This window comes from Gorilla gorilla, chromosome 4 (assembly GCF_029281585.2).
Source record: "Gorilla gorilla gorilla isolate KB3781 chromosome 4, NHGRI_mGorGor1-v2.1_pri, whole genome shotgun sequence".
Lineage (NCBI taxonomy): Eukaryota > Metazoa > Chordata > Mammalia > Primates > Hominidae > Gorilla > Gorilla gorilla.
In genome coordinates this window covers 157,866,798-157,892,992 of record NC_073228.2, presented here as the reverse complement: position 1 = coordinate 157,892,992, position 26,195 = coordinate 157,866,798, and the positions used below count along the sequence as shown (strand labels likewise).

Sequence of the window (26,195 nt, the reverse complement as noted above, 5' to 3'; positions counted from 1 at the left end):
ACCTATTGATGCCACATAAAATGTTACTGTATTTGAATTAATGTAAGCTGTATTTATAAATTTTTACATTGTATATGGGTAATTTTATTTTTCTCCATTTTATTCAGTCCCCAGGAGGTTCATGGATAAGAAAATAAATGAAGCCAGGTGTGGTGACTCATGCCTGTAATCCTAGCACTTTGGGAGGCTGAGGTGGGCAGATCACCTGAGGTCCAGCCTGGCCAACATGGTGAAACCCTGTCTCTACTAAAAATATAAAAATCAGCCAGGTGTGGTGGCGGGTTCCTGTAATCCCAGCTACTCGGGAGGCTGAGGCACTAGAATCACTTGAACCTGGGAGGAGGAGGTTGTAGTGAGCCAAGATCACACTACTGCACTCTAGTCTGGGTGACAGAGTGAGACTCTGTCTCAGAAAAAAAAAAAAAAAAAAAAAAAAAAAAAGGCTGGGCATGGTGGCTCACTCCTGTAATCCCAGGACTTTGGGAGGCCAAGGTGGGTGGATCACAAGGTCAGGAGATCGAGACTATCTTGGCCAACATGGTGAAACCCTGTCTCTACTAAAATACCAAAAAACCCCCCAAAAAACAAAAACAAAAACAAAACATTAGCTGGGCGTGGTGGCGCCTGCCTGTAACCCCAGCTACTTGGGAGGCTGAGGCAGGGGAATCGCTTGAACCCGGGAGGCGGAGGTTGCAATGAGCTGAGATCGCACCATTGTACTCCAGCCTGGTGACAGAGCAAGACTCCATCTAAAAAAAAAAAAAAAAAAGAAAGAAAATAAATGAACTTCTTTCTCCATTAGCTTGTCATTGCCATTTTCAAATGGCTTGCCCATAAATTCCAATATTTTTCTCAAAATAAAGTGGTAAACTCTTCAGTCTTTTATTTTCTTACCTACTTCCTTTGTGTTCCAGAAGAGCAAGTAGTATATTACCTTCATCTTCATCAAGTAAAAAGGTACATTGAGGCCTAGATGCTAAATGATTTCCTTAATTTCACATAATTTATCAGTATTGACCCATCCACTACATCTGATGATGCAACAAATATTTAGAGATTGCCACCTTGGTGCCAGGCTCTGTTTTAGCTGCAGGGAATATAAGATAGGTAATGTCTCTGTTTTAATGGAGCTCATGTTTTAGATGGGAGAAATAGAGAATAAACAAGAAAATAAATAAAAAAATTAATATCAAATAGTGACAAATACTATGATGAAAATAAAAGAAAAATGAAAAAGAGGGTATTAAACCCTCATCCTAACCCCAACCTAGGAACACCTACTTTAGTATGGTCAGGGAGGCGTCTAATGGTGATAACTAAGCTGAAATCTGAATTCTGAATGCTCATAAACCAGTCAAGGGAACATCTGAGGTAGATCCTTCTAGGCAGAGGGGCAGCATGAAAAAGGTGGTTTTTTTTTGTTTTTTTGTTTTTTTTGAGATGGAGTCTTGCTGTCTCCAGGCTGGAGTGCAGTGGCGCCATCTCAGCTCACTGCAACCTCCGCCTCCCGGGTTCAGGCAATTCTCCTGCCTCAGCCTCCTGAGTAGCTGGGACTACAGGTGCATGCCACCATGCCCAGCTAATTTTTGTATTTTTAGTAGAGACGGGGTTTCACCCTGTCATGTTTCACAACCGTTTCATGTTGGCCAGGATGGTCTAGATCTCTTGACCTCGTGATCCTCCCGCCTTGGCCTCCCAAAGTGCTGGGATTTCAGGCATAAGCCACTGTGCCCAGCCCTGAAAAAGGTTTTAAGGTGGAAGCAGACTTGGTGTGTGTGTTAGAGGAACAGCAAGGAGGCCAGGGTGGCTGGGATATAATGGGTGAGGTGGAGAGTGGTGGGCAATGAGTTTGGACCCATAGGAGAGAACCAGTTCATATTAGCATCCTGTAGGCCATGGCAAGGAGGATGGATTTTCTTCTGAATTTTTTTTCAGTGAGGATAAATACTGTGGTGTATAGGCAGAGGGTGACATGACATAATTTATTACTTTGACAATTCATTCCAGTGGCAGTGTAGGGAATGGATGACCTGGGGACAAAAGTGGAAGCAGGAAGCTCAGTAAGGACCATCAAATAGTTCATGTGAGAGATGGCAGGGTCTTGGGCTAGGATGGTATCAGTGGAGGTAGGGAGCAGTGGATGGATTGCATATGTTTTTTGAAGTGAGACAGTAGGACTTGTCGACATAACAGATGTGGAGAGTAAAGCAACTAGAGTCAAAGATGATGCTTTTGCTTGAGCATATGAGATGATGGTGTCATTTACTGAGAGAAGACGGTAGGGGTGAAACTGGTGTATTTTTTATTATAAGGGAAAGGAATAAGGAATTCTATATTTGATATATTAATTTTGAGATGCCATAAGAGATGTCTGGCCAAGTGGAGATGCCAAGTAGGAAGGGATTAGATCTACAAGTCTGAAAGGCTACATTTGGAGCTGCAATATACCTTTGGGAGTCATCAGTGTGAGGATGGCATTTAAAACTTTGGAATTAGGTAATGCCACCAAGGAAGAATGCTATGGAGAAGTGGTGGCCATACCTCCCAAGCCTTCATTCTTAATTCTCACATCAACTGATGGACATAGTCATAGACTACAGAACAAGTTCACTCCTTCTGTTCCATTAAATGCAGCAAACATTGTCTTTTCTATATGAAAGGTGCCCTAAGATACAGAATCTACAAAAATAGATGACTAATATATGATGCCATCTTGTCAAGTTGCTAAAAAATTGGTAAGGAGAGGACAATTCTAATGGAAAAGGTAGAATAAGTTAAGGTATTTGCAAGGGACTGGGGAGGATCTTCAAAAGATAAATTTGGTAAGATAGTATGAGAACAGATCTTGGAGGGCCAAAGAATTAGATTTTTCCTGCTTAGAGAACAGGGCAACATTGAAGATTTCTGATTTCCATGATCAGATTAACACCTTTCCTTTTGCATCCATGACTAATTCATCCTTCCATGTCTAGCTCAAATCTCACCTAGTCCACAAAGCATTGCCCATTCTCTGCTCACATACTCTTTTCATCTTTAAGTCCTCTTGCATTTATTTTCCAGCACTAATCCATTTAGCACTTGATACACTGACTCTTTCAGATGGTTTATGACAGGAACATCTTATTTTCTCAACTGGTCTGTAAATTCATTCTAGGCAGGATCTGACTTAAATCCATAGATCGGGCTCATGGCTAGGAACATAAGCCCTCAAATAATCTCTGTTGCGTTAAGTATCACCTCTTCAGGGAATTCTTCTTTGACCTAGATGGGGCTCTTTTGTTCTAGGCGCCTATAGAATCATTTCCTTTAGCACACTGCTCAGTTTTAAACTATACACTCCATGTCACTATGTGAATTGGATCTGCTTTCCCATAGGATGTAAGTCCCCAAAGAGCAGAGACCATGTTTAGTTTTGCTTGCAGTTAGTGTTCCCAGTTTGGGTGCAACAAACATCTGCTAAAAATTAAATGAATACATGTGAGCTTAGGTGTTCAAAGGACGAAGCGGCTTTAGAACAGTGGCCTCAGGAATGGTCCAATTGTGTGCTTACAGCTTCTGAAAGAAGACTGAAATCCACAATGAAAAACTGCTACATGAGCGGGAGTGTCTTCTGATGAACTCCCTTCTGCTTACGGACAAACTACTTCCCAGAGGGTGGCTCTTCTATCTGAATGAGGCCCCTTAAAGGCTGATTTATCATCACTTAGGACACTTGAGTCCTCCCTATGGCATAGCTGAGTTGGAGGCAAAGCAGAGTGTTCCCAACTGTCAGGAAGAATAAGCATGCTGGCAGCAGCCTTGGATCCTCTAGGCAGATGGAGTGACATATGTGTATTTACATATATATATTTCCTAATCAATAGGTTCCAGCAAAAACATGAAAACTCAAGAAAATGATTGGAATTTAAGGGACTCTGAAGGAGTTTAATTCCTTAAAGAAAATTAGGGCCAGGTGCAGTAGCTCATACCTATAATCCCAGCACTTTGGGAGGCAGAGGTGGGCGGATCAGTGGAGGTCTGGAGTTCAAGACCAGCCTGGCCGACATGTTGAAACCCTGTCTCTGCTAAAAACACAAAAATTAGCTGGGTGTGATGGTATGCACCTGTAGTCCCAGCTACACGGGAGGCTGAGGCAGGAGAATGGCTTGAACTGGGGAGGTGGAAGTTGCAGAAAGCTGAGATCGCACCATTGCACTCCAGTCTGGGTGACAGAGTGAGACTCCATCTCAAAAAAAGAAAAAAAAAAAAAAAAGAAGAAGAAGAAGAAAAAGGGAATCAGCGCAAATTTTTTTTTTTTTTTTTTTTTTAGCTACAGATGACTTTAGGAATAAAAACTAAGAGTACTCTTTGAATGATCAAACTTTCCCCACCAAATATGTAAATCTTCTGTTCCAAATTAGGTACTTCTAGCATTTCTTCTAAGAAATGCATTTCTGGGGCCAGCCAAAAGGAGCTTTGAAATCTTCTTACCATATTTTTGCCCCCCTGCCTGCTTCTGTGACTGTCTCCCTTCACTAGACACACTGGCCTACTTCTTCTGTTCCTCCAAAAGGCTGACCTTGCCATTGCTCTTTCCTCTGCCTGGAGTACCCCTCCTAACTTTTGAATGTCTGGGTCCTCATAATTTGGGTCTCAGCACAATGCCCTTTTCGAAGGGGGTTTTCTGACCCCAGTGAATAGATATACACTGCCAGTCACTCTCTGTCACTGTGGAGTCTCTGGCTCATGGAAGAACACTTGGCACATAGCAGGTGTCAGCAAATACCTGTTCATGAATAAATAGGTTAAGAAAAGCCAACTATGCCCCAGCAGAATCTGATAACCTGTCTGCTGTTTGAGCTACGTGTACTGGAGACAACAGAAATGATGACTTGAAGATTTAGCCTAGCACTTACTGCTTCTGATTCTTGTTTTGTTCATGTATGTGATCATCTTCAAGGAACATGGTTTGCAATTTTATCCACCACAGAACCACGTTTTGCTCCTGTCATTCATGTGAAGCTGACCTTGTCACACACTGCTTGTTACCCACAACCTCCATTTTTCCTCCTTTCTTAATTACAGAAGCCCAAACTTTGGGACAATGTGTCCAGTTAAAAATAAACACGCTCCTCTCCGCAAGCTTTCTTACAGTTACAGCAGGTAGCCATGTCTCCTAGTTCTGGCCGCTGCATAGCAGAAGTTGGTTGAGGCTTCGGGAAAGCTATCACTTTCTCGATAAAAAGGTACAAACTCAGCTGCCGTGTCCTTTGTCCTTTGACCTTCTACCCTTCTCCCTTCTGGAATGCAGACACGATACTGGAGGTAAAAGAGCCGTCCTATGTAGCAGGTGCTGTCAGTGCTCTGCCCACTATTCGTTGACAGTCACCATTCTATTTACCACAGGCTTCCTGTTGAAAACTCCTGTTCTCTACCCGAGGGCTTTTGCTAGCTACAGAATCATGCTGAGCCTGTAGAATGCAGTCTGAAAGTGGGGGTTAGTGACCCTGGGAGCAGCCTTTAACTAATGACAGATGGTAGTTGGTGGATAAATATCCCAGCTCTTTGGCCTTGAGGTAGGACAACTGAGGCATGAGCTACATACACCTGGGGCAGAGAGAGCTCCCTGAGGTCCCCAGCATGACTGAACACTGGTTGCCCACAGCACTAACCCACTCATTAACACATCCTGTGTAGGCTTTCTTACTTTGCCTGTCTCACTTCCCCATTTCCCTACCTTCCTGGGATCACTTCCCAAATAAACTACTTGCATGTGAATCCTTTTCTCAGGAACTCCTTCTGGGGGAACCCAAACTAAGACATCTTGTGACCTTGAGGATGAAAGCCACATGCTAAGGACAGAGAGCAGTCTAGAAAGAGCCGAGTCCCTGATGCCAGTTCTTAAGCCCCTGCACCAGCCTTGGACTGCCTATCTCTGGATTTGAGAAAAATAAATCTCTTAGCTATTATGATAAGCCACCACAATCAGGTTTCTATGGCATGCAGCCAAATGCAATTCTCAGAGGTGTGGAGGAATTTTTAGTTGACCACAAATGCAAATATAGTCATCAGTTGGACAAGGCTACCAACAAAGCTGACGCCGGCTCATGACTAGCCCCTTACAGTGTGGTAGATCAGAGCTATCAGTGTTTGCTTATCGGTTGCTATATTTAATCCTTGTGTTAATTCTGTGAGGTAGGCATTATTAATTCTATTTTACTGAAGCCGAGAAAGGCTGAAGCCCTTGTCCATGGTTACAAGGCTAGCGGTGAAATCAGGATTTAAAATCCAGCAATCTTTTGCCATAGGGATATAAAGGCTAGATTTTCATTCTAAGGAGTCTGTGGCATTTAAGTAATGAGTCACACCTCCCATCTGTTGCCTTTGCTTTCTCCTAACACCTTATGCTTTTCCATGCTTGTTAACCATCACCACTCTTCACCCTGATGGGACTGCAGACTTTTGCTTCTACCAGAGCTAACCCTCCTGCCCGCCAAATCTCACCATAAACTACACACTATAATCACAAGCTCTTTAAAAATGTACCAAATCTTCTCATCTTTTTTTCTCAAGCTCTTGCCTTTGCCAAAAATGCTTTACTTCAGAAGAGTAAATTGCTGTATTTGGGCCCAGGGAGGATAGTCTGATATCTGCAGGCCCGTTGTGGGCAGGATACCCATCTCAGTGTAGCTCATAGCACTGAAAACATACACAGTGCTTAGGTGTAAATATTTGTAAAGTTAAAGTGGATTCCAGTGTGGCTGGAATTCAAGTTGAATTCAAATTTACTCCTATGCTGGGGGCTGTGGCTCATGATTGTAATCCCAGCATTTTGAGAGGTCCAGGCAGGAGGATTACTTGAGATCAGGAGATAGAAACCAGTCTGGGCAACATAACGAGACCCATCTCTACACACACACACACACACACACACACACACACACACACACACACAAAATTAGCCATGCGCATTAGCGTGCACCTATAATCCTAGCTACTCAGGAGGCTGAGGGGCTCATGCTGAGCCCAGGTTGAGACTGCAGCGAGCCATGATCATGCCATCATACTCTGGCCTGGGCGACAGAGTGAGACTACCCTCTCCCCAAAAAATTACCCATTTAAAATCATTAACATCAAGTTCCATCAAACATACAAATTTCATCAAACATACAAATGAAACATACACTATAGAAAATTTCAAATAGACTATATACTCCATTGAACGTTTAATAAATTATATTCAAGTATGACTTTCTTTAAAAAAGAGACAAAATTATAATGCAAGTATTTATTAAAATACTGACAATTTAAACATCCTCTGAATCATATGAAATACTTATTTACTTTTGTGAAATGCGTTAGTGAAAATCTAGGAGTTTCTATGTAAGGCTGAGCATTTTCAACATTCCTGGCCTATTTGAGAAAAGAATGCATTCTCTTACTGGTACTCAGGAAATATTTATACAATACACTTGGGTTCTACTTGCTGGTGTGTGGAGACTAGGCTAGCACCCATGACTGGCTGGGCTCTAGAAAACAAGCATGCAGTGCTCCTGTGCCATCTGGGACCCAAGAGACAAAAGTCTGATCTAGGGTGAAGCTACATGCAGAGGGTGAAGAGGACTATATCAACAGCCTCACTTGTCTGGAGGAGCAAAAGGAAAGCCGTGCAGAGATATCGCTTTGACCTTAAAATATTTGTTAAGTGAGGCAAGAAAGAAGCCAGGAGTCTTCTCACAACCGTTCCAGGTCAGCAATTTCTAAGATATTTCTATCAAGGTAATTGGTAGAAAATATAAATGCGTGCTGGCCCTGACTCAAGAATTAAACCATCGTAACATATACATACACAATTTGGAGGACAGGCAGTTATCAAACAGTCTATAAACTCAAGTGGGGCATCAGCTCAATTGATACCTGTCTATCTGGCTTCAGCTTGTAAGGAAGCATAAAGATGTTCAAATGTTGATTTTTGGTGAATGTATTTCACAAAGCTACCATTTCATAAGGACAATAAGGTTCACTATATCACAATACATGACAAAATTTACAAATGAGATGACAGCTATTTTAAATATTTTGTAAAGGCATTTTCCACTAACTATAAAATCCAGTGAGACAAAAAGATAATTACACTACAGTTACCATCAAGACTTTTAGACTGTAGTTGAAGTTCAAAAGGTTGATTTAAAAAAAAGATAACATGAGGCTTAATTATATATGAAGAGTATTTGATTAGATACAGAAAAGATTAGTAACTGTGGTTTTCTTCCTCTTGAAAACTAGCTTTACGAAGTAATATCAACTCCAATTAAATTTTGACCTACTTTAATTCCTCATCAATGGCACCATAAGCTGGTACACTCAAAGTAAACCAGTTATTTTGGCCACCAAATTAGGCCACCTCTGTTTCTAAAATAACTAGGATACAATGGAGTAGCGTGCATTTAGTTACTATACAGTATTGTGCAAACTTACAGACTTTAAAAACATTTCCTCCATTTTTGCAAAGTTCTGATTCTTAGGACTTTGATTTTAAACATGTCTACCTTAGGGTTCTAAATAATAATGTCTCCTATGAGAACATGTGGGGTAAAACCATTCTCTAATTTGACAAGCTATATTCTAAAAGATTACTGCAAACCTGCTATGTTAGGGTTAGGGTTGAAAGTACTATCTGAAATCTGAGGGATGTTTAGAGGACTGACCCCCAGATAAGGGATTTAAAATGTTTTTGGCCAGGCACAGTGGCTCATGCCTGTAATCTCAACACTTTGGGAAGTGAGGCAGGAGGATCAGAAGCCACAAGTACAAGGTCAGCCTGGGCAACAAAGTGAGACCCCCATCTCTACAAAAAATAAAAAAAAATTAGCCAGGAAAGGTGGTGCACGCCTGTAGTCCTAGCTGCTTGGGAGGCTGAAGCAGGACGATCGCTTGACCCCAGGAGTTGGAGGCTGCAGTGAGCTATGATCTTGCCACTGCACTCTAGTCTCGGTGGACAGAAAAAAAAATTTAATTTTTCCAGAGAAAAGGGAAGGGAAAAAGTGTTCCATAATCTAGGATATGTTCAAGAGCCTTTGCTCTTATAGCCAAATATATAAAAACAATTTTCCTTAAAGAAATACCAGTCTATGAGCCAAGGCAAGCTTTGGCTAAATGATTGGTTAGCTTTTATTTGGCTCTAGAGGTTTCCATGGAAACAGCCTGAGAGACAGAAAAGGCAGCATTATCATCTTTATCCATGATGCCATCTGATAAAACTGCACATTGATTCATTCATGCTATTCAGAGCAGATGTATTACTTCTGATAAGCCTGGACAAAGGGAGGCATGAGTTTTATCCTGTCACGCTTTGAATTTCCTGTCTTCCCCTGTTTGAAACCTTAAATTAAAATCCTGATAAAACCTCCTCTGAACATTTCCCTCAGGAGCCTCTAGCTGAAGTAATGCTTCAATAATCAGAAGTCATATGAAGAAACGTGAAGCCCCAAATGGAGCTCCACTGCCAAGTTCTTAAAATTATATGGCACCACGCTTCCTGTAGCTGAAGAAATTGTTCTGAAGAGTGTTTACAATTCCATTATATCAGATCTCAGCCAGGCAAGAAATGTCATCATAAGTGTTTATTATATACAGTTGAAGCAGGTGGCATCATCCATCATTTTTCTTCCTCTTGATGTCTAGATCAGTTGTGTGTGTATTTTAATATAGTAACACACCCTCACAATTATCTAATCTTATTTCAGGTTAGTGCTTCTCGGAAAGGCTACAAAAGCAGCCATAGCTCAGAATTATGTATCTGAAGTAAACAAAAATAAAAACCTCAACAACAAAATATTAACCAAACAAACAAGATAAAGACGCATGCAACCTACAGCACCATACTTAAGACCACAAAGGGCAGGAGGGTTGACAGAGGTCTTAAGAGGAATCCAGTTTTGGGTTTTCTCCTAGGATGAGATCCCAAATATAGAACCTATATGTAGAGTCCAATACTTTTAAAAAGGGAAAGCCTGAGAAATTCTGTTAACAGAAATATGAAAATCCATGATTTTCCAGAAGACAGATGATTTGACATTGTTCTTATTCTAAAAGCATCAAAGACGTTACACCTTAGAAATAAACTGCTCACTTTGGAAGATCAGTTAGGAAATCCCTGCCAACCTCAATGAACTAAAATGATGTCCCAGTAAGTTAAAAAGATGATACACCCCCACCAAGGACCAATTTACTCATGGAAAGTAGTTTACAAATGAGCAGTTAGCTCTCTGACATCTGTATAACCCTACAGACATGTGCTACATTGAAAAGATTCAATCTTGCACATATCATTATATGCTCCACATGGCAAAACATCTGAAAAACACTAAGATGTTTTTCAAAAACCTCTGTGCATTATGACATTGGTGTGGAAATTTAGATCTCAGCTTAATCCTTTCCAAAAGAAGCGAGTAAAAGTCCCGGGAAAGGTTTACTTAGAGATGAGTGAAGATTCTGGTAATTTAAAGGTGATGGGTTAAGAAGCTATAGAGCTAGAAACAACTTCAGATCTCACCTAATTCCTCATCTTATTGACGGAAAAACTGAAGTCCCAAGATAAGTATCAGATCCAACCAATGGAAGAACTGTGACCAGAAGAGAAACCATGGGACTCTTAGTTCAGTGCTTTTCCCATCATGTTTATCTGGGGCTCCTTTAAATCTTAGCATGCATAATTTAATAAAGCTCTAAGGAAAATGACTGAAAAGTATCAGATAGGAAAAATGCTGCCTTCTAATGAAGACTTTGGCAATTCATGTTCTGATGTGCTTAATATTAACAAAGGGAAAACCCCAGTCATCTTTTGGCAAAAATGTTACTTCTTCTAAGAAACACGTTCCTTTTCTGAGAGCGAGCTGATTTTGTAGGTACTGGGTTACAGCATTGTAGGTTGCAGCTGACAGTTTTCATATGCCCCATCTTTGTAGTTACAGTTAGATTCTGCAGATCCTATATCATCAGGTGGATTGAAATGACTGCTGCCTTGAGACTCTGTATCAATACTTTTGGTTTCTGACTGAAGGTGGACAGAAACCTGAACCGCTATTTCCTGGCCTTGTTCATTCAGAGAGCCATCATCTGAATCTCCTCCTGGTGAATTACTCCGTCCCATCTCTGGGTTAATGACATAGATGCCACCTTGAGCATTCAAGGCAGGTCTCTCTTTAATTCTTTCACCCAGGTCATCAGGGTCATCCACTCGCACAGCCTCAAACATCTCCTCGACAAAGGCTCGACAGTTTAGAATAAGAGGTGGAAGAGGGACACTTCTTGCCAGTTCTTCAATATAACGAGCAAACTCCATGGTCTTAAATTGTGTGACTTTGGCGAGCTCCAGAGTTTTGGCTGAGGTAATGATGGGGATACGTTTTGCAATCTCAAAGGCCTTCTGAAGTTTCTCAGCCCCTTCAGTTCTAAAGAACTCATTGATGGCCTTCTCAGTCTTGCGAAGATGGCTGCTCATCATGCACAGCCGTGTGACATTCAAGATGAGTGTGATTGTAAAGGCAATCAGGCAAACAATCATGTAATAGACACTCATGTCTCCCGAGGTGAAGATAACACGTAGGGTGACAGAGTAAGAGGCACGAATTGGAGAGGTGACGAAACAGGTATAGAGCCCACGGTCATCAAAAGCTACATTGGTGATGTTTAGGAAGTTATCAGAAACCAACCACTTTCCACCTGATAATTGAACAGAAATGAAAAAAAAAATTATAGCAAAAAGAAGATTACTAAATATGCCCGCTGCCTTATCCATATTCCACCGCTTTATCAAAGTACTTTAACTCAGCTGATTTGTTAGATTCTACCATTTGTTTAAATCATGTAAAAAAAAGGGCAGACTGTGATGTCCAGAGTCAGAATTTAATTAGCTTGGATCTTAAAAGGAAATCAAGATCTTCCTTCATGACACTAATAATTAACATAGCTTCCTTTTCACTGCTAGACTTCAAAAGCCTTTCTGTGAAACAGGTATGTCTACAAAACGCTAAATGACTAATCATAAAAAAACCTTATAGTTTATACATATGTGTCTGTCTACATCACATTGCAACCAACACATTTTCATATACTATGAGGGTATGTCTCAGAAATATAAAATAATGGTTTAAAATAACAGTATTTTAAATTTTTATGAGTAATTTTTATTTTCTTCTGTGTTTGCTCACTTTCCATAGTGAACTTATATAACAATAAGAAATTATTTAAAAAAATCCTAGCAATTTAATGCATTTGTTGAATTAACTGCCTAATCTGGTATGCCTTGCACATATCAATTTTTTGTTGTTGTTGTTAAGAAACTTTTGTTGATGGTGATATCTTGATTTTCTGGCAAGAGTAACTGAAGCACAGGCCAAAAAATACATCTCACAAGTCACGGTAAATGAAAAGCTTGGCAAAAAGAATAAAGTTGCCCTTAAGATACCTATGCTTCCATTTTCAACCTAAAACATACTGCCTCTCTTCCACATGTGAAGGTATTTTCATTCAGGGAACATGTATATAGAAACATACAAGTGTAAGAAAAGCAAAGCATATTGACTACCCATCTTGATTCACATCCTTCAATAACTGGGCTCTGACTGCATAATTCCTACTTTTGTGATACATTCCCAAAGCACTCTGTGCTTTAACTATGAAAGCCATTCAAAGATGGGAAGGATGGGCTAACCTGCAGTGTGGGGATGCATTCCAATGACTAGAGGTGGTGTCCCAGGGGAGGTTAGCGGACTGCTTAAGCATTACTTGAGTGCCCAATCTTCAAAATCTCTTTCATCCCCAAGATTCTATGGTTCTAGATTATTTTAGTGGCACATAAATTAGTAAGCACTCTGGATTTTGTCCATTTTCATCATCATCCAAACTTATCTCAATCCTATAGGTATTAATATATTTAAAAGCCATCGCTTCACTAATACAAAAAGAGGAAAACATGTAGTTATGAATATAGCCATTTTCCATAAGCTTCTGTTCTATGAACTTAGACCTATGAAAACGACACCATTTGAATCCAAGGTATGATGAACTACGAAGACTCCATTCATCAACCATTGCACTACAACCACAATCTAAACTCTCTAGCTCACTTGCTGATAATAGCTCAAGATTTATGAACCTTATACTAGACTGACATGCTCTTTAAACTCCTCTCACTTGAGATTCATAAAATTTAATACAATTTTCCAGAGCTGCTGCTGAAAGCATCAATGATAGATGTTAGTGGTTTTCAAAGTAAAGGCAAAATAGAAAAATAAAACTGCCATTCCACTTGGCTGGTCTTGTTTTAACCTAAGGCTTTGTTTATGCAGTCAGTCTACAGTGATGACACTGAATGAATAATTCAAATCTCAAAGGTGTTTGGTCAGGATATCGTAGAGCCCAGAGAAGATAGGAGTCTGGTTCAGTGGGTCCAAATATGGAACCCCAAATCATGTTCAAAGTACACATTCCAGGTATCACTCTAATTCAATAGTTATGTATTTTAAACACGCTGATTAAAAATACTCTAACAATTCAAACTCTTCAATCCCTTGGTGACTAGTCACTCAGTCTATAGATTAAAATATTTAGTGCATATGTCTGAAGGAAGTATCACCTGTCTCCTTTTGTTATTTTCCAGCCTAATATGAATAACCAATATCCTTTTCTATTTCAAAAGGCTACACTATCTTCCCAACAAAAAAATTTCTGAAAGTGTAGCTTGTGGGGATCTTAGAATTTAATCTTCATCCCTTTGGCTTTTCATGGTGATTTCTTTTTGAGGTCCATTATAACTCAAGTACTCATCAAAAAGATCTTTATAACAGAACACTGGTTAGGAGTAGTCTGGATTAAGATATATTCACAGATCCATGAATAGGAAAATTAAATAAAAATCTGTCAAAAAGTAGACCTTGAACACATTATCACTATGTTTATGTGATTTTTAAGACAGAAACAAAAAATGCAAAAAAAATTTCTCATTTCCAGTAAATTAAGGTATAGAATACAAAAAAAAAAAAAAAAAGAGCTGGAAGGGCTTACAAGTTCCATAGTGCCCTTCTAATTCTCTGAGACCTGATGTCAAAGTTTTATGCACAGATTGATACTCATTTTCAAAAATGTCCTGGATTTCCTCTAAAGTTTATAGTAACTAATTTCAGAGCAAAACTTTTTTATTTATAACAAATTTTCTTAAGTCTAGCGAAAACCCTTCTGGATGTATTCACACAGGGCCACCACACTGTACTATTGACATAGTAGTCTAGGTGAAGGGTGCTCCCAGAGTTGTGTTGTATACCACCTGTACAGCTGTATGCAGCAGCCCTGATTTACTCTACCTTCAATGAAGAAGAAAACCAACTGATCAGGAGAGAAAATAGCTCATTGTCATCATGTGAACATCTTTTAAATTTACAATGATTCTTTTTTTTCTTCTTCTGGTTAAACAATTATAATTACTTTGCATTTTCTGATAGGTACAACACTCCAGACCTTTCAAATGTTTTAAACTATTCACCTTGGCACCTTATCTTTGAGACTTTTTGTTTAACGTGTTAAAAAATAAGAAGACAGAACAGGAAATGAGTAACCTTGATTAATTATACCCTGACCAATTACCTCTGCTTCTGCCATCCAGTTGCTGTCCTTTTGAATTGTGCCAATGGACATCTTCATAGTGACTGGCTGTGAGAAGACACTCAATTGAAACGCTAGTTCCCTCTTTGGCTATGATGACATCATCATCCGAGTGGGAACTTGCTGAGAGTTCAAAGCTTGAGGGAAAGGATGCATTGTAAGAACTACGATTTGCTTCCAGTGAAACCATTTGGTTGAAGTCCACATCTTCCAAAACAAAAGCAGCTGGCACAATAATACTTGCCACTAAAGTGAATAAGCAACAATGTAGCTTCATGGGAAAATGGGACAAAATCTTGTTTAGATTTGGAGAACTCAAAAACTTCTACACTACAACAAAAGCACAGCGGGTAATTTATTGCTTGGTAGAGAAATTTTCCAAACAAGTGGTAGATCCAGTTATATTTTCTAGTCTTCAAGATTAAAAGATGTGAGTAGAGAACCTAAAAGAAAGCCAGATACAAAGTTTAACCAACTGAGATTCATAATGGGGTGAAAGTGTGTATGTTCCAGAATGAATAGATGTTAATTAGAATAATTGGTGCTGACATTGGGGAGTAATTAGATGGAACAGTACCTAAAAATCTCACACAGAGACAGCAGAAAAAGCAATGAATTGGGAAACAGCAGACCTAGATTTTGGTCTTAGCTTTGCTACTAACTAGCTGTACGACCTTGGCAAGCAGCATTCTCTCTGGGTTTCTGTTTTCTCCTCTGTCAAATAAGGGACTGGATGAGATAATCTCTAAGGACTCTTCCAGTTCTGAAATGCCACGATTCTATTTCATTCTGACAAATTTTATGCAACAGGGAGCCAATGAAGGCTAAAATATTTATCTTAATGATCTTTTATTTCAACCTGCACCATTACCATCTGTTGTTATAATGTAAATCAACTGGCATATCATAATCATAACCATGGAGCTCAAAATTTGAGTAATTCAAGTATGAAGATATGTTACATATAAATAAAGCAGGGACACCTGAGGTGGGTTGTTTTAACACTGGAAAGAAAATTGCACTTTCTGCATACACATAAATAGAGTTATTGACTTCTAAAGCTATGGAACCTCCTTCATGGGCAAGAACATTAGACAACAGAATTTTCTTTTAACAGTTTCTCCAATACGAAGAGACAAAGTACAGTGTATTTAATAGTTTGTAAGGATACCAAATTTCTAGCTCAAACTCTGTAAACTAGCTAAGGGAGGAACTGACATCTTAAGTGTCTAGTTAGTAGAAATGCAAAATATAAAACTACAGGGACAGATTGTTAGATACATTTAAAAGAAGAGCAAAATATCTTGAATGAAAGGCAAAATAACATCCTAGCCCAAAAGTCTTTGTATTTATGATCACCTTCCTGGTAATTTGACTCCCCCTTTAAGCCACCAACTCTCAAAGAAAAAATTCAACTTTTATTTCTATAAAATATGGGATGAAATGCCTAGCTTTATGTCTTATAAAGCACCAAGATAATTAGTTTTGGAAATGACATTTACTCTCCTTTATATTTATATGAAGGCTGCTTGATCACAGAACATAAAAAACAATGAATCACTGTATTTTGCCATTAAATATCTCAAAGTCTAAATTACAATACGGTGCAAATGTCATTTAATTTTCATTAACCCTTGAAAGGATGGTTGAATGGTGACAAATACTTTTCTAAATCTTTAAAATTTAAGGATGGGGTATACAGAGTAAAATAAAAAACCTTCAGACTTTGGCAATACATGACCACTAAACGTGTTTATTTCCATTTCCTCCTAAAACCGCACAAAAAGGACACTAAACGAAACAAAGACTTAGGCAGAGAGGGGATTTTGGAAGTAATATAATCTAATTGATTCAGTGCACAGTGATCTGCTTCTTACGACATGCTACAAGTTAGTAGGAGAATCAAGTTTGGAATACAGTCTCTTTTTTAAGAGGGGGTGATGGGTAGAAACAATGGAAATAACATTTATTGAATGACTGCCATAAGCCAAGCACTGTGCTAGGGGCTTGACATGTAAGTTTCCAAGTTCTTTTTCACTGCAAGATATACAGCAATTGGAGGACATAATTTTGTACTTTACTCTAGATTAGTGGTTCTCAACGGTGATAGGCTATGAGTGTGCTGAAAAAATGCTCCAGGCTTTCTCCAGAACTTTGATTAGGAGTTCCTATAGCTTCATCCAGGGCAGCACTTTCCAAACTTCATTCATTCCTTCTCCTGTCATTTTTTTTGTTGTTGTTTTTACTATATCCATGAACCAAATTATCGTCATTCCTGCTTTTCTTTTAAATCAACTCATTTTATTTTTACTTTCACATTTATTTAAAAAGGAAACTCTACATCAGTTCTGTGGACAAATGTAACCGTACACATAAACATAATGAAAACAAAGAAGTGTTATTAGCTTCCAGAGACACTACTGCCTGCTGAAGGCTTTGAGCTGGAGGCTTGCTCTCTCTGTAGTAAAACCAAAACCAAAACAAAAAGCCCCCCACAACTCCAGTTTATTTTAATGCCACCTCATTTCTTATCCTGCCATCTCCTTCCTTTCTACTCTTCCCCACCACTGAGTTTGAGATCGGAGGGATACATTTTCATATACTGAACAGTATCTATTGAGCGAGCATCTACCATGTGCCTACCTACTGCCCCATAGACACTGTCTCGGCCTCCACGAAGTTCAGTCTGGCAGATGATGGACACTAACTACATATATACAAAATAAACTCAATGTTACCCAAGGGAAAATACAGATGCTACAGGAGGACCCAACATGGGGAGTTAATCTCATCATGGAAAGCCTCTGAGAAAGAGAGGTGTGCAGCACCTATTCTTCAGGTGCAGGACCTGAAGAATAAAGAGGAATAAAAATTGGGAGGAAAGCACTCAAGGTAGAGGGCCAGGGGACAGGGAAAAATGAGAGGGGTCACTGGTCAGGAGTTGTTCACAAAAAACAGCTAAAAAATTGTGGTAAAGACAGGCAGTGGCCAAAAATGCTGCATCTGATTCCTGATTCTGGAGGGGAACTAACTGGGCCAATGGTGAAACTGGAGATAGACTCCGGAAGCTGCAGTGGCTGAAGTGAGTGAGGGAGATATTCGTCCATGATGAAGAGGTCAAACAACTGAGAACGTGGGCAGATCACCTGGGGGTATGGTCACATCCCCCCAGGATCAAAGTAGCTAGTGTAGAAGAAACTGGAAAGAAAGGAAATGGATTCAGTCTTCCTGCTCTGAGATTCAGGAACTTCAGCAGAATGAACAGCTGTCACAGGCGAGGGCTGCAGGGCAATGGTGTCCTCACCAACACAAGGCTTGGCAAAGCATAACTCCCACATGGAATTCTGTCTTCCCGCAAACTTCCTGAACCTCCTATCAAGGCCTTAGCTATTCCTCCTACATAAATACAGAGTATAGCTGTATAAAGGATGGCTTCTCCTTCACCCCAGAGCCCTCCCCACCTACCGTACTCATCTGGCGCTGGTATATGCTGCTCTGTACTGCTAGGCAGTCTATCCCATCTCAACTACCCCTTAAGAACAAGGCCTATATTTTTAATTGCTGTACGTCATAACTAGCACATGCTCAATAAATATTGATGGAGATAAGTTTAAATTTGATTCAGTATGTGACAGATCTTTATAAATTGAATAATGTTATGCAACAGGGATTATAATTGTTCCAACTGACATACAGTTGCCTATTATAAATTCTCTGAAACAAAAACAGTCAATGCTAACAATCTTGGAAGACCTTAAAAGTACCTAATTAAACGCATTCTTCCGACTCCCAACCTGATATCTTCATTTACCATGCTGTCCTAGAGGATAATGGTAGGAATAAAAGATCACCAAGTGCAGTTTCCAAACCAGGTTGAATATCACAACTGTCAGGAGAGCTTTTTAAAAATATGGATTCCCAGGTGCCAACCCAGAACGAGTAAGAAACTCTGTGTTTGCGCCTTGGAATTTATGACTTTTAATTGGCTCCCTGGGTGTTTCTGAGGCATTGGATTCATGTACTGCATCTAAGGGCCACTAATACAGTTCCTCAATTTCCTCTGCAACTGACCTGCAGAATGGTGCTTCAGGCTATTTGAGTATTTCCAATGAGAGATATAATCACTCACATTCCATTCTAGATTTAGATTACTCTAGATCAGCAAAATTGAAGGTCTCTAATAAGAGCAGGGTAGCAGAGAGGTGCAGAGTATAGGATTCAAATACGATCTCTGACTCTAACCAGCCTTGCAACTTTTATAAATGACTTAATCTCCCTGCCTCAGCCCCTCATCTTTAAAATGGGCAAAATAACAGAATCTATTCTCACAGGATTATTGCAAAGTCTGAATGAGGTAGTATACATAAAACACAGAGTCTGGCAATGGTAATCACTGAATAAGCTCTATTATTATTGTTCATGGTTCTTTCAGATATTGTACTAAAATTTACATTTGATAGTTACATCATTATAAAACACTCAGAATACCATGCAACCATTTAAAAATCTTGGGGGTTGGGGGGAAGGGGACACCATTATGCAGTTTTAATCTTAAATTTAAAATTGCACATTTTTCTTTTTTTCATTGCAAATATTTTGCAATATTATGGAGCATATAGGCATTGTAAACTGAGCTTGGATCCCAACCATGATATGACATTGTATGTGTCCTCAGTTTGTGGTAGAGAAGATTTGTTGTGATCTACTTACCCAACGGCTCCCCTCTTTGAGCCCTATCCCTATCTTCTTGGGGCTAGGAGGAAGACAACCTATTGGCAAAGTAAGCTAATAGAATCTTTGTTCTTGGAACTTGGAATTGAGACCCTTGTGGGTCAGGGTCATTTGAGGAAAAGGAGGCATGTGGGGGCTAAGGCAGTCAGGTTTGGGCCACATACAAGAAGCTGTAAGAAAGGACAAGAGGGATGGGGAAGGGAAAGAGTGGGAAGACAGGAAGAGGAGCAGGAGAAAGACAAAGAGAGACTCATACATGCTGCTTTGGTGCCTGATAGAATTCTACTTCCTGGCACTCCTGTGACTCTCTTTTTTTTTTTTTTTTAAAAAGAAACAACTTTATTAAATTTTACTCAAAATTAAAACCACAAAAGTGAAGATGAATGTGCAAACACGTAATAAATGCGGAAATGGTTAGGCGGGAGAAAAAAGATTAAGTTCACAAAAAGTGATTGAACTGTGTCTGTGGCTGCCAGGCAATCTTCATCATAGATCTCTATTCTCTTCCTTACACAGTGCAGTGTGGCAAGCAAACTGCCCATGTGGCCAAGATTTATGGTTCTTGTGTTGTACAGACACAGCCATTTGCCTCTACTAGAAGTTTACAGAAACCTATCAGACAGGATTTAGGAAAACACTGTAAACTCCCTTAAACTGCTCTTAGGCCAAACATGGCAGAAGAAACCTGGCACACTGATTTTGAGCCACAAGAGAAAGAGGCTGCACAATAGCCTTACACATCCAGTTAATACTGGGCACTTCACTCATACCATGTACATCCTGAACACAGAGGACTTCTCATTTGAAAGACTAACGGATATAACCCATTTGCAGGTAACAGGCTGTTCAGCAGCTGTGAGAGAAAACACTGGCAAAGATACGTGTCCTAGAAGGTGACAAAGCAGAAAAAAATAGTGAGGGAAGAACAAATCATCCTTGGCATCAGGGTACTATTATTTCCTCACACTGTCTCCTTTTTGCTAAGTCAGCTTGAATGGGTTTCTGCTACTTGCAGCACAAACTGCATTGACTATGACCATTCTGCTCATTCTAGACTAATGACTTTAAAACTACAGCTCAGCTAGGTCAAGGATCCATCGTGGAAGATGAAGTACAGTAGGTGGTGCAAGAGTTGCTAAGGAGAATTAGGACACTGTCCTAGACCCTCAAGAATTCACAAACCAGCTTGAAAGACAGCCCAGAAACAGCCAACTATATCTAAGACAACGTGACTGAAATGTAATTATGCTGTGAATGCAACAGAGAAAAGACATATGTGTCAGTTCTAGGAATGCAATTCACTTATATGTTTGGGACTTCCTATAATATTAGGCCTGCATGCTTTGAACATACGATCCTTTACACTATAGTTATTTTACTTTCATTTCCAATCCTTTAATTTTTCCTCACATATAGAGCCTCAGATGCAGAATTGTTCACCAAATCAGTTAAGTGGGCTGAGGTCATTAAGGCAGGTATATTAGATGCCATGGGAGACACAAGAGTACATGCATTTGTATTTGGAAAAAAAAAAAAAAAAAAAAAAAAAAATATATATATATATATATATATATATATACATATATATATATATATATATATATAATGCCTGTTTTTAATGTAGCAGCTGACATTTGAAACCCAAGAACAGATTTCAAAAAGGAAAACCAAAGTATCACCTTCTTCTTATCAGTTAAAAAGGGCTATACTATGTTTGTGGATGAAGTTACTTGATAAAATTTTTTATTACCTTTCCTTTTTTTGTGTGTGCATGTGTGATGGAGTTTCGCTCTTGTTGCCGAGGCTGGAGCGCAATGGTGAGATCTCGGCTCACTGCAACCTCCATCCCCCGGGTTCAAGCGATTCTCCTGCCTCAGCTTCGCAAGTAACTGGGATTACAGGCATGCGCCACTACGCCTGGCTAATTTTTTGTATTTTTAGTAGAGATGGGGTTTCTCCATGTTGGACAGGCTGGTCTTGAACTCCCAACCTCAGGTGATCTGCCTGCCTCGGCCTCCCAAAGTGCTGGGATTACAGGTGTGAGCCACCATGCCCAGCCTATATTACCTTTCTTTAGCATTAATAAATAAAAATGCAATAGATAAGTGTAAGACTCAAGTTTAATCCAACTCCTTTTTCATCTTTCAGGTATACAGAATGTAAGCTTTGCTAGGATCATAAAGAATCAGAAATGTGGATGATTTTACCCCAGAAAACCATTGTTGAATATTGACTATATTATTTTTAAAAAAGAGAAGAGTCTATAGCTGTCACCCCTAACAGATTGTCTTGTTGCCGTTCCTGCCAACTTCTGAGGGAAGAAATATTTCCATTCTGTTCCAATTTTCAACACAAATAAGGAAGTAATATGGCTGATTTCCGTTCTGGTGACTCAATATTAAGTTGGCTGAGGAAACTGATGTTTGCAGAAATAGTTCTGGGAAAATGCAAAGCAGGGAAACACATTGATGCCCAGGTGGTATTTTTTTTTTTAAACTCCAATTATATTGGGATATTAGTGCTTCATTCTCTATAATCAAATGTGTTCTAGGCTGCATTTACAGCTCATCCACCCTTCTCTGCCTGCACTGTCACACTTGGAAAACGGACCAGTTCCTACAGCAGGCACACAAATTGACAAAACAGCATTCTGAATCGGCAAAGGGGAGAAAAAGCAAATGAAGAGCAGATTGTTAGCACTACCCTATCCTTTGCAAAGAATAAACACAAAGTTGTTCTGCCTAGACTCAAGCATTATTATAGGGATCTGTAACTAAAAAAGGTTAGTGACATTCAAACAGAAATCACTATCCTGAGGGCCATTTACCCAAAAGTTTCTAATTAAAATAGCCTTCATATTACTATCTTGGAGCTATCACATACCTCATAACTAGCATTTGGTCAGTCTGAGCTCAAACTTCAACATATCTTCTGGCACCTGGAGAAACATCTTCTGTATTTATCAGAGCTTTGCTTTAAACCCAGGATTATTTCAGTTATACCCATAACTTATATCCTTTTTGCCATAGGTATATTTGCTGAAGAGCTACTGGATGCAAATGACAAAAACATCAATGAAACAGGCTTAGATTTATGATCTTCCCAGGCCATTTTTTCCCCCTCTATAGTCTGAAACATCTCTATTTGAAACTCAGTCTAGTTAAAACAGAACTCCTCTTACCCTCAGATCTACTTGTTCAGCTTATGAACAGCTTAGATAATAGCCAGACAATTCTTCCAGTTTTGCAGTATCAAAACTGTAAGACAATCATGGCTCACTGGTTAGGAGAATGGGCTCTAGAGTTAAGGTGCCTGATCCTACCCCTGGGTGAAGCCATAGGCTTGCAAGGCCTTAGTTTTCACATTTATTAAATAAAATAATATTAACAGTAATTGCATCATAGGGTAGTTTTGAGGATAAGATGAACTAATGTGGGTAAATTATAAATATATGCTATTGTTATTATTCCACCTCCTACACGTTTTTCAGTTAAGTCCTGTTGTCTCTGTCCTAAGTCATATCCTTTTATCTCACCTGGGTATACCACACTATCCCTTTAATTTCAGAATGGATCTCCTTAACTCCTTTTACCTCTATGATGTATCCAAACACTGTGACACTTAGAATTGGTCCTAAACACAAATCTGAGCAATTCAGGGTAATTTTACAATCTACTGGTGATTTCTCACTGCCCATGAGATAAGCTTAAAATTCCAATCTGGCATTGTAATTCTCCAAGAATAGATTCAGGCAGCAGAACAGAAAGTCATGAGAAGCCCAGAGGTGCCTCTATGTACGATAATTGCTTGCAGGAGGAATGAATGGATTTAAACATTAAGTCTGGTCTTTAGTTTTACCTCTATCACAAATTAGCTATGATGTGCTCCAGTGGTCTTAGTTTCCTCACCTTGAGGCTGATTATCATTATCATTCGTTTCTTTGCTTAAATCCTATAATCTACCCAGCTTTCCTGCCATGGCTGAAAGCCTAAACTACGCTTGTTTTACTCTATTCTCTTTAAATAACTTTTCACCTTAGTACTAGTTGTTCCTTTTGCTTAAAAATCTTTCTGCCCCTTCCCATCAATATCTTTCTGGGGGAAACTGTACCCTCTCTATAATATTCAACTCTTAATTTCATCTTATTCAGGAAACCCTCTCATGCCCACCCTCTTGTTAGATGAGTTTTTTTTTTTTTTTGCTCTGTCAGTCCCCTAGCACATTAAGAGTACGCTATTATAAGACTTATCAGTTTTCCTCTTAGCAGTTAGTTATCCGTTCAAAAGACTGTAAGCTTATGAATGACAGAGTCTAAAAACCTTCTGTCCTTAGCACAGGGCCATTGCCTGTGGCAAGTGCTCAAAATTTTGAGTTCAGACACTCATCGACTTGGTAGTGTGAAAGGTGTCTGCTACAAACTTATTAACTTTCCAGAGCTTCAGGCTCTGGAAACTATTGATGGAGAGAGGTGAAGATAAGAAAGGCACCTATCTTGAGTTTTAGTAGGCAGAACACTCTAGAGAATCATTTGACTGGTTTTCTCACCTGTAATTTTCAGACCATTTATATCAAATTAATCTGTGGTGCTTGTTAAGGATGCAGATTTCTTGACCCCACAGACTTATTGAATTGGGATCTCTAGGGGATGCCTGGGCATCTGCATTTTTAATGTGCATATAGGTTTACTGATTTACAAATCAAACTCGTATTTCTTTTACTGGCATGACAATCACTGTAATTCAGTGTAATTCTCAAAAGTGTGGTGCAGGAACTCCTGGGTGTCCCTGACACTGTTTCAAAACAATTTACATAATATTAGGACATATCCCTTTTTCATTCACATTCTCACACAATATGGCGCAATTTTCTAGAGGTTACATGATGATTGATATTGTAAGAGAATGAAGGTAGAAATTACGAAAATCTAGCTGTCTTTTATTCAGCCAGACATTAAAGAGATTTGTAACAATGTAAAACAATGCCATTCTCAATAATTTTTCATTTTGGAAAATATCCTTTATAGAAATGCTATCTATGTTAACATATAATGAGTTTATTTTAAAATGAATAATCTTTTTTGAAAGTTGTTTTCTAAAATAGTAAATATTGATAGCTATTATAAACAAAAACCCTTTGGAGTTCTCAATAAATTTTAAAAGTATAAAGAAATTCTAAGATCAAAAAGTTTGAGAACTGCTGCTATAATTATCAGCAGCATTTAAAAAATAAGTGGCTTCCCAAGATTCCATACTTTAGCCCCAAATTCTATGCATTTTCCATTACAACAGAAAATCAGAGGAAATGATCCATTTTATAATTAAGCAGGGGTTTTTTTGTTGTTGTTTTTTGGAATTTTAACAAGCTTCCAGGTGATATTGATGAACCTAAATTTAGAGAACCACTGTCAAAAGCAAAGGAAAATATCTGGAGTTTTAGAAGTGACAATTACTCTTATCTGGGAATTAAGATGATAATTCCGAGGGCATTAAATGGAGTTGGAAAACATTTTGAGTTCTTAAAGGCTAAGTTCCTTCACCTCTCTGGGATTCAATTTTTCTTATCTGTACAATAAGATTGATTTTAACATCTTCCTAGCTCTGTCAGTCTGGATTTCATGCATTTTCACTGCTCAAGGGCAAAAGAAGAGCTGCATCTTTCTGATGAGGGCCCAGGAGTAATCTTAGAGTCATAAATCAGATCATGTCATTCATCTGCTTAGAAACCTTCAATGGTTTTCCACTGGGTTCCAAATAAAAATCAAACTCTTCATCCTTGCTTATAAGCCTTACAAGATTTGGGCTCAAGTCCCTGGCCTCATCTCTCTCCATTCTCACCTTGCTCCTTTTGCTCTAGCCAGTGGCCTTTGTCTTTTCCTTGACTTTGCTAAGTTTGTTCCCACTATACGGCCTTTGCACGCGCTATTCTCTCTGCCTGGAATGCTCTATTCCAGATTTTCATACGGCTTATTACTCTCCCACTTCGTTCCATCACATTATCCAGTCTACATTTCTTTACAGCACTTACTACCACCTTAGATAATCCCGTTTGTCGACTTGTTTATAATCTGCTTCTCGCACTGCTTGAGAGCAGGGCCCTTCCGTTCGTTGACTGATGTGTCCCTGGAGCCCAGGGCAGTGCCTGGCAGGTATCTGGCTCTCAGTAAGTGTTCGATGACCGAACTCCAGCACCCAGGCCAGACTTTCAAAAGGATGGCAAACATTTTCGCCTCCTGCACTCCCGACCCCAAGCCACAGGCTACGACTCACGCCTCGGCGCTCCTAGTAGTCCCCTCGCAGCGACCCCAACCAAGCCGTCACCTACCCGACCGCCGTCTAGCTCCTTCCGGCCTCAGCGGCAGCTTAACCCGGAAGTTTTCTCTGACACACTGGCACGCCTCTGCGCTGAAGGAGCACTTCCGGGGCAGTAGGAACGCCGAGTCGGCTGCGGTGGCTGTGCTGAGGGTGGCGGCCGGATAGGTGCGGAGCTTCCTGGACGAGGCAGGAGGGGTGCGAGGTTCAGGGGCAGGGCCCGGGCAGCCGAAGTCGTTAGGGAGGCGGTGACCTGACGGTGGGCGGCGGACATCTCGCGGCAGAGTCGAGGGCTGTGAAAGCGGTTTAGTGATTGAAGCGCTACGTTTGTGTGAGGAATTCTTGTCGTTGTCAGCGCCCGAGAACTTAGTTGGGAGCGGACGTTTACGTCGGATCTCTCGTTTGGGACCCCATTCTTGAATGTGGGAAGAAGTGAGAGCGCATGTTTGCTCATCTAGAGACAGCCATATTAATAACGATAGGATACAAACCATCACCACACCAACTGATAGCAGC

At 39.7% G+C, this 26,195-nt stretch overlaps 2 protein-coding genes across 13 annotated transcripts in view; one reads left to right on the top strand and one right to left on the bottom strand.

Moving 5' to 3' along the window:
• Positions 1 to 7,174: 7,174 nt before the first annotated feature.
• MFAP3 (microfibril associated protein 3) lies at positions 7,175 to 25,788 on the bottom strand. Of its 7 annotated transcripts, none has more exons than XM_055387597.2 (4): positions 25,693 to 25,753; positions 22,255 to 22,309; positions 14,623 to 15,083; positions 7,175 to 11,703 (listed from the first exon to the last, which is right to left on the bottom strand). In XM_055387597.2, exons 3-4 carry the CDS (start codon positions 14,915 to 14,917, stop codon positions 10,895 to 10,897), a joined length of 1,104 nt encoding a protein of 367 aa, XP_055243572.2. In that variant the 5' UTR covers positions 14,918 to 15,083; positions 22,255 to 22,309; positions 25,693 to 25,753; the 3' UTR covers positions 7,175 to 10,894. The 7 variants fall into 7 exon arrangements, with proteins under 7 accessions (XP_055243572.2, XP_055243574.2, XP_055243573.2 ...); XM_055387599.2 differs by having other exon boundaries at positions 22,255 to 22,417; positions 25,402 to 25,706; XM_055387598.2 differs by having other exon boundaries at positions 22,255 to 22,420; positions 25,402 to 25,705.
• FAM114A2 (family with sequence similarity 114 member A2) overlaps positions 25,765 to 26,195 on the top strand; it is a 50,409-nt gene continuing 49,978 nt past the window's right edge. For 3 of the 6 annotated variants that reach the window (XM_019027670.4, XM_055387592.2, XM_055387596.2), the window contains exon 1: positions 25,765 to 25,847. The gene's annotated coding sequence lies outside the window, so the exon portion shown is untranslated. Of the gene's footprint in view, positions 26,011 to 26,195 lie in introns of all 6 variants that reach the window. The other 3 variants (XM_055387589.2, XM_055387593.2, XM_055387591.2) reach the window with 3 other exon arrangements.